This window comes from Parus major, chromosome 11 (genome assembly GCF_001522545.3).
Source record: "Parus major isolate Abel chromosome 11, Parus_major1.1, whole genome shotgun sequence".
NCBI classification, from domain to species: Eukaryota; Metazoa; Chordata; class Aves; order Passeriformes; family Paridae; genus Parus; species Parus major.
The window spans coordinates 14,288,192-14,296,891 of record NC_031780.1 but is presented as its reverse complement, the minus strand read 5'-3'; the positions used below and the strand labels follow the sequence as shown (position 1 = coordinate 14,296,891).

General features: G+C 39.3%; 1 protein-coding gene across 1 annotated transcript in view; it reads right to left on the bottom strand.

The window, feature by feature from the left end:
* Positions 1-513: 513 nt before the first annotated feature.
* URI1 (URI1 prefoldin like chaperone) overlaps positions 514-8,700 on the bottom strand; it is a 33,762-nt gene continuing 25,575 nt past the window's right edge. The window contains exons 7-11 of the mRNA XM_015639561.2: positions 7,035-7,215; positions 6,194-6,461; positions 5,469-5,611; positions 3,603-3,861; positions 514-1,327 (exon numbers count right to left, since the gene is read on the bottom strand). Of these exons, the coding sequence (XP_015495047.1) occupies positions 1,139-1,327; positions 3,603-3,861; positions 5,469-5,611; positions 6,194-6,461; positions 7,035-7,215 (1,040 nt within the window). The 3' untranslated portion in view covers positions 514-1,138. The remainder of the gene's footprint in view (positions 1,328-3,602; positions 3,862-5,468; positions 5,612-6,193; positions 6,462-7,034; positions 7,216-8,700) is intronic.

Here is an 8,700-nt window from a genome sequence, read left to right as displayed (position 1 = left end):
TTTGGTTTTAAAGCCCATGTCTGTCACCTACTATCACTCAAGGGGTGGCCCCAAACAACAAAAGCTGTGTCAGCAAAACAAGGGGATGGCAAGATTGGAAAGAGCTGCTGGGCAGGGAATCCTGAAGCCAGGACTGCTCTCAGTCACGAGGATACACCAAACTGTACACCGAGTGCTGCAGTGCTGTTGCATTTTGAAATAAAGCTGAAGCATTAAGACATTTTTCCTTAGTGCTGACTCCCTCTGGGCATTCCCAAGACAATTACAATGTTTTCTGAGTATACAAAAGAACTAGGAGATTTTGTAATCAAGAGTCTGAGTTTATGCTTCTCTCCTTAAGAGCATTCAATTTCCATGGACATTCATTAGCGGGAGGTTAAAACACAATGGCAGAAGAGAACGGACTGCTTTTATGTCCATGTGGTAGTAAACACTTCAAGCTAGAAATGCGAGTTCCAAATAAAAACCTCTCTGTGGTGCTTCCAAATTAGTAGTAAAGCAACAAAAACCACACGAGTTTCACAGCTTTTTTACTGAAAATTTAATTTTACAAAATACCCTTTTCCATCAAAGAAACTTCCCTGCAATGTACATGAACCTGGCATTTTATAGACCTGTACAGTGAGATATCAGAGAGGTTTGAAAGAAGGAAAAAAACTTTTAGCAGACACCTAGTTGCAAAACCTACAGCAATGTGAATACAAGTGTGTCTTAAAATGCTAAAGCAAGTAATGTAATATAATTGGTGAATCTATTTGAAATGTGAAAAGTTTCCTTAAAATGGTCCATATGGTATGTAGAACATCACAGCTGGCACAAAACTGCCTGTATTTAGGTTTAAACACAAAAACAATGTATGTAAGGAACAGTTTTTGAAAAAGAACCCAAGTGCTGCTATCATAAGGCAAACATATACAAAGGTGCTGACAGCACACAGGGAAACCGACAAAATAAGATGAATACTCAAGTGTTCAAACACTGAACTGTTTGTTTTCCTAATGCTGCCAGTGAATGCTGAGGAGATAACCGCTGCCAAATTACCACAGGACACCCTGGTAACTGGGTGGGTGCTACAGAGAAGGCTTTATATAATCGCCAGAGAGGTGAAAGCAGGCAAGGTGCTCGGGCTCGACAGCACCTACTGAGTCTGCTGCATCCTGGCAGCTCTGAATTTGGAAATCCTCTTGACTGGTTCTTCTGGGGCGTCAGACTGAAGTTCCTCTGATTTGCGCTCCAGAATGGTCGGCAGCACTGGGTGACCGAGGACTGGGTGTGGTATTAGGGAGGGAGACAAAGGCTCCTTTTCTATGACAGTTCCAGAAAATGCCTACAACAGAAGAGAATACTCAGAATGAGCTAATAAAATGCAAATGTGAAGCTATGCCCATAAGGTCATTACCCTATATTAGCCTGATTAGAATTGTTATTTCTTCTAATCAAAAGTAAAGAAATATCCTTAAATCAATGATTGTTGCCTGCATAAGTAACCACATTGTAATTAACCTCAAAATATAGCTTGTTCAAAGATGACTGCATGAAAGACAGTATCTTAAAAGTACTACTTAATCTCATTCCTACTGCATAAATGATGTAAAAATTTGCTTCCACACTGACACACGCTCAAGAAATAAAACAGCTGATGTAATAGACAGTTTCACTTTGGATAAGAAATGGAGAGACTTTGCACAGTTTATGTCAGCATTTCCATCATACGTCATTTTATGACTTAATATCTTCTAATTGCATCAAGCTGAAACACTTCACATGAACTGGCAAGCACATGTTTTGTTCCTTCTTTTTTCCCTACCAAATATGATCAAAAAATAGTGAAAGCAATTTATATTTAAGAGAACAGCAAACTTGTTTCCAACTATTTCTCTCTAAAAAAGGCCTAATACAAACATTTTGTGTTTAAAAATTGTAATTTATATGCAGCCAATTATACGACAATCCTTTTCAACTTAGCAAAGAAATGTCCATGGTTCTTGGAAAACAAGCAGCTCAGAACTACTTTTCATAAACATATTTAAGAACAAATCACTCCACTATGTATTGAAAACAGAGAATTCAGAATGCCCAAGGACAAGGGGAAGCAGTTCACATCCAAGGTCTGATGCTCATGTTGGGCACAAAGGAATGCACACCAGATTTAGTCACCATGCTTAGTTCTGCTTTTTCATAACTCAGTTACCAAGAAAAACAAAGCAAAACAAACAGGCCATTCTCTTCTTGCAGAACCTGCAAAAAAAGCAGTGCTTTTTTGTTTTCTGCTCCAATAGCCCAAGTGTGCCTAAAGCTGTGCCCGTACAACTCCGTTAATCTAACAAGAAATCATTCTCAAAAACAGGTAAGCAAAGCACAAACTAAGTGATGGTAGTAAAATTAGAAATAAAAGTTGGTGTGTAACTGGTAACACACTAACTCTCCAAATGGTAATGGAGGAATAATGGATTTCAAACACCCACAAAAATAACCAAAAGCAAAACAGCAGCATTTAGGGAAGCACATCTGACTGGAGCATTTTGCTCAATCTCCTTCAGTTGCTTAGAAAATACATTACATTGTAGAGAATAATCATGCCAGATTCAGGTAACAGACTGATGGGTAACATCTGAAGTGCACTTAGATGTTTTATAAAAATATAGAAAATCTATTCCAGAAAGTATACAATGTGGAGTGCTAACTCCACAGATAAATTTTCCATCATGATTCTTCACATCCTGCCTGGATTCCTCTGTAGCTTTTTGAATGAAAAATTGTGATAAACAATAGCTTTTATGAGGAATTCATTCCTTGTCAAAAATAATTTTTGTAAAAATAATGTTTTCATTGAACTTGTCCATTGCACTGAGAATTTCTTCAGTTCAAGTTTTATCTAGTTTGAAAAAATTAGTGTTAAGTTCTTACAAAACAGAAATGAATATTCTATGCCACAAATTTCTACCTTTAATTCTTGTATTCACCCAGTCACTAAGCAACTGTGCATTTTCCCTTACATCATACAGTCTTTCTTTTATGATGAAGCCCTGAACTTTCCAAACACACGTAAACAGATTTGTTTGGGATCACTAATGGCCTAGTCTGGAATAGGATCAGTAGGGGTGCAATGCTTCCTTCCATCAGGCAATTTGCTATTGGCACATCAAAATGGTAATTCAGCTGGTATCTATGCATAGTTTTAAACTTGAAACACTCCCTGGAAATTAGCTGTCTTGTAGTGCAACACAGGTTAGAGAATCTCCTCTTCCCTTTCATCAAAGTACAGATTTCCCTATTTTTGTCTAAAATCCTGCTGTCTGTCCTGCAGTGAAAAGGTCAGGATGACCCAGCACACAGGACACTGGTTTCAGCAAGTGACCACTTTGTTGGATCTTTATGGGAGAGCTTCAAACCTTTGGGAAGTCACGTGAGCAGCTCCTCTCCTCTGCCCCTAGGATGTATGTGACAGAGGCCTGTCACCTGGTATTTGTCCTTCTGAAGCAAACCAGGTAGGAGTCAGAAAATTATTTTAAAGACATCAAACTGATGGTATAGGTAACTACAGTCATTAGATTTCTCATTTTTATCCCTGGCAACAATCAATAATGAATTAAAAACTGTACCTCGGTTGTCCCTGAAGAGGGAGGAAGCTTTTTCGGTAGCTGCTGCTGCCCCTCCCCCTCCTCTTCCTCCAGGATGCCTTCGCTGTTGTCACTCTGAGTGGCTTCATCACAGCTAATACTCCTCTGAACTCCTCGTCTGTCATCAAACTCAGCAGCACTGTTCTCACTGGTATCGCTACAAACACTGTTCTCTCTGCTTCGAGACTTCAAAATTGATTTACGAGGGACATATTCTCCATTCACAACATCAACAAAGACTCTAGAAAGGAAAATGTTAGCTTTAATAAACCATTTCAGGATCAGATGACAAATTTACAGTGATCTTGCTTTGTCTTTTGTACAAATTAATTATGATGTGCTTTCCCAACTTTTTGCTGCAGAATCACAACATTGTACCTTCAGAGGCACTTTATTTACCAATGTACAAGAATCAATTCTGCAGAGTGAATGCTGTTATGCCCTTTATTTAAGCATTAAGTTGGCACTTACTTTCAGCAGAAAATGCATAGCTCTTTGAAAAATGTTAGAAAACACAAAGGTGTGAGTTAGAAAAAGTTAGAAAAAAGGTAAACTAAATGATGAGCAGGGTTGTTTCTGTGAAGAGAATAGTATCACAATCTGGGAATGTTTTCTAGAGCTAAGTCCTTGTCAAATGTAGAATACAAAAACAAATACTTGAAACAGTCATTGCACATGGAAAGGATGGAGCTTTTTCCTGACAAGTGTCATAATCTGTTTTCAATTAGAAACAAAATTTTAAAAATCAGCTTTTAAGATCAGATCAACAGGAAGACACTTTTCAAGTATTAACAGACTGTGAACTGACAAAGATGGCTCTTGTGCTCCCTCTCCATGACTTGAGAAAGTCAAGGGTGGGTGGAGGAGAATGAGAAGACAATGCCAATTTTATCAAACTCATAAAGGAGGAGCCAAATGACTGGATTAAGTCATTTAAGGGTGTTACTTGTTTCTAACAGCTTTATTCATCAGGCACTTATAGAAATACATCTCTACAGAAGATGAAGTTTGCAGAGCTCAGAGAGAGAAGCACAAAAGACTCTTTTGCTCATCTTCAGCCTCAGCAGCTGCAAGTACAGGACATGGTTTCACTTTTCACACTTTGTGACATGTTTAACATATTTAGGTATCCAAATACACACACATACAGTGGGATTTTCACAATCACTTAATCAACCAATCCAATAGGTGTCTGTGCTTATCTTTACAGACCCAAATACTTGTTTTAACCATCCTGTCACCTTAGTGTTTTATACAATCCCCTAAGCCCAGCACTGTTTTTCAAGCCCTCTGTGTGTGGGTGTCCTACAGGTGAGCAGTACTTTTTATGGAGAATACAGAAAGTGACAGGCCAGGGAGAGGGAATGCAAGAGAAACTATGCAAGCAAAGAGCTGAGTATGTTTTCAAGACACAGAAAGGAAGAGACAGAGCCCAGCAAATCAATAACCAGGAAAGAAGGGTATTACAAGTGGTAGATCTGGTCAGTTCTGTTTGAAAACAAAGACAGAAAAAAAAAGGCAGGGAATTAACCAGAATGTAACATAATATAACTGTTGGTTTCCTTTCTGAGGATGGTATGTACTGGCAAATTTACCTCCATTTCAGAAGCTCTGAAAAAGCAGGTGAATGAAGAGTTGCTATTTGGAAAAGGAAGTGTTAAGCTCAGAAATATTTCATAGACATGAAAGCACAGCACCAAGCAGAAGGCACAAACTTTCATTTTTAAGTAGTAAATTCAGTTCCAGCTGTTTCTTTCAGGAAACTGTAGGAGGGGTTTCACACTCTAGGTGGACAGAAATGAAAGGAGAAGATCTGCTCAGGGGAAAGCTCCACCATAAATTACCCACCGGTAAATGTCTGCTGGGGTTTTGATGTTGGGCAGCTCTGGGGTTGCATGGCCATTGCCACTGCTGTTCCTCCTTTTACGCTTGGCCTCTTCTTTCTTTTCACTGAATTTCAAAGTAGTATTCTTTCCTGTGTTTATTCTTACCTGAAAATTGAACACAAATGATGGTCGAGACCATAAAATCAATAATCACCAGGCTGCAGATCAACTGACTCCTGATGTTCTCTTACCCAAGCAGTTGGGGACTAGGAAGCATAGGTAAGTTAAACAAATGCATGAATGGTAACATTCACAGTGTGCACTGTTTATTCTCCAGCACTTGCACTAGGCTGGGGCATTTCTTTGCCCTAATGTGCACATACTTTGCATATAAAATATGACAGTCTGCTTATTCAAGCTCTGCTCAACAGCTGAGCTGTTCAAAGGTCAGTTTCAAGGCAAGTAAGAAGTCAATTAAAAAACTCCTAGACAGGATACTGCCTTTTACAACAGCCAGAAGCCAGAACAGCAAGGCAGACATTTGAAGATTTTTATTTTTTTTTTAATACCATATTTAGGACTGCAGGATCTAAACAGTGGGTTTTTAATCATTTGAAAAAAACCCAAATGTCACCTCCAGCTAGCATTCTACTGCATCTACTAATCTAAAATTTTCAGGTTTAGATACGGCATATATATTTTATGTAATCTCTTGAGCAAAAGATAAAAATTAAATAAAGTACAAACCCTTTTAGGTTCCACAGTGTGAGAGAAAAAAATAGTTGGAACAGAGTTATCTCCAACATCTCTGTCATCTTCATCATCACTGTGATAGTAAGTTGAGCCATTAACTTGGCCCACAAACAAGTCTGAGTTTGCAAGTTCTTTATGGAAGTTGCCCTGAGAAATACAGTCCTCTGCCCTATACGTCCCATTCACATCTGTCCCCTTATCTTCCTTCTCCTCTTCAGAAGAGGTTGCATCTTCTCCATTTGTCTCAACTGTATCAGGCATCCTATGGGATGAAAAATATCTAAGTGAACACAGGCAATTCATGCTCTTGAGAGCCACAACCATACAAAATAATGAACTCGCCTGAACGTAACTTTCTTTACGCAGGTGATGTATTTTTAGACAGACTGTGGAACTTCTGTGTCCTCTAACAATGGCTGTGTCCTTCCCACACCAACTGGAAATACCAAAACTGTGACATCATGGCTAACAACCTATGTATTGCTTGAGGGTCAGAACAGCTCTAAGGATGTCATTGAGCATTAAATGTGTAACTCCCACATGGAAAACTATGGATTTTCATAGCCTGTGGGAAATGAATTTCACTTCCCCCACTTTATCTTAAAGAAAAAATACCAGAAGGCTGGACTGCTGTGGTTGCACAGAGGCAGATTTTTGGAGCTCTGGCGTTGCAATGTGTGCTTTGTTCATGTCCCACCCCTCTTCCACCTATTATGATTTTAATTCCATCTGTGTGGTCAGCTGCCTGCCCTGCTGGTGGGACCCTCTGTGCACCAAGAGCCTCACACTCAGCTCTGTGAACTCCAGTCCAGCCTGTGCCACAGCAGCACTGTACCTGTCGAGTTCACCAAGGATCTCTTCTTGTCTCTCAAGCTCTTCTAAGCGGGCCCACAGTTCCTCCTCTGACTGGAAACGGCCCATGGGTTTTGTATCACTTCCATTTGCTGGAAAATCTACCTCAAAAACATTTGATACTTTTGGCTTTGAATGAGGTCTGTGAGCAGTTCGGTGTTTTCCTGTGTAATAAAAAATAAGATGCAATTACTAAGGCAACTGACTGAAAAATCCAACAAAAAAATCCAACAAAAAACATTTGAGGGGTGGGGAAAAAACACACAAAGGAACTAAGGAATAAGGGCAGAACATTTTCCATTTCAAATTATTGTTTAACTGTTTAAGTGAAACTGTCAATGAACCAGAGCACCAGCACAGGGTAATAGTCTCCGGATGTTACAGAAATACCAAGGCAAAGCAGAGATGTTTATTTACAAAGCAGGAGACACTGATCCTGTGACAGTTTTATTACAATGTGGGTTTTTTTACCTCTTGTGCCAAACAGTAGATTTTGGTTTGATCTGATAGATACCAACATGTGAAAGTGACATTTGCTCACTGTCCCATTAACAGCAGGTATTATTAACTGGGAAAACAAACCTGGTCTGTATTACAGCTCCTTTTTAACAGTCACTTACATTTAAAGAGCAGAGTCTTTTCTTTAAATTTACAATGAAGACCTTTAAAAATTATCTTGAGTCACCTGGAAAATCTGATCAAAATCCAGTCATTATCAATCACTTACTTAGTGAAAAAGACCCACTCTGAAAATTGTACAAAAACCTGCCTTTCACAAATAATAGATATAAACCCCATTTAAAGCCACAAAGGTGACCTGAGATACACACTTGTGAGCAAATGGTAGTCAGTGACAAGTCCTTGCTGGCATTTAAAAGCCTTGCTCCCTGGTAAAACAGTGCATCCACTGAGGATGGGGAATACCTTTTCCTGTTTGAGTGCTGTCTGGCACATAGGGAACAAATCCTAATGTTTCAGCCCTGCCTGGGTGAAGGGCAGGCCTGTGTGTTTAACCCCTTTTCCCTGAGACCAGCACTCCTGGGGGCACTGCCTGTTCCTGAGAGCTCCCAGGCAGGCTCCCAAGGGAACTCCCTGCCCTCTGCCCATCACCAGCCACCTAGCTCCTGCACCTCTTCCCAGGAATGAGGACCCATCCCCTTCCACCACTGCCACAAATGAAGTGGGACTCCAGTGGCTCTGTGGGTCTTTATGAAACTGCTTTGTGATTCCAATCAACAGTAGTACAATGTCTTCATTACTCAGCATCCTTTGTGTTTTAAAATCTCTATTAACCATCTGTGTGGCCATTTTTTTTAAATTTTAAGAACTCATGGCTTAAAGATATCCTTATTCAAATACGTCAGCTTATACTTTAATCCTGAGTTAAATACAAATTCAACAGCAACATTAAAAAGCAAACAGGTGACTGCAAGTAATGCTGGAATGTGTGTCCCCTGCTCTTCCATGGGATAGCACTTTTCATCATCTTGTTAAGAAAAGGCTGAAATGTGTTTTAGTGAGATTTGAATATAAATTGAGGTAAGCCAAGCAATCAGAGTAACTTGTGAGGATTTCATTTGCTATAATTACAAAATTAATAAATAAAATTGGAAGGATTAGTTAACAATCTATTTCAATTTGATTGTCAA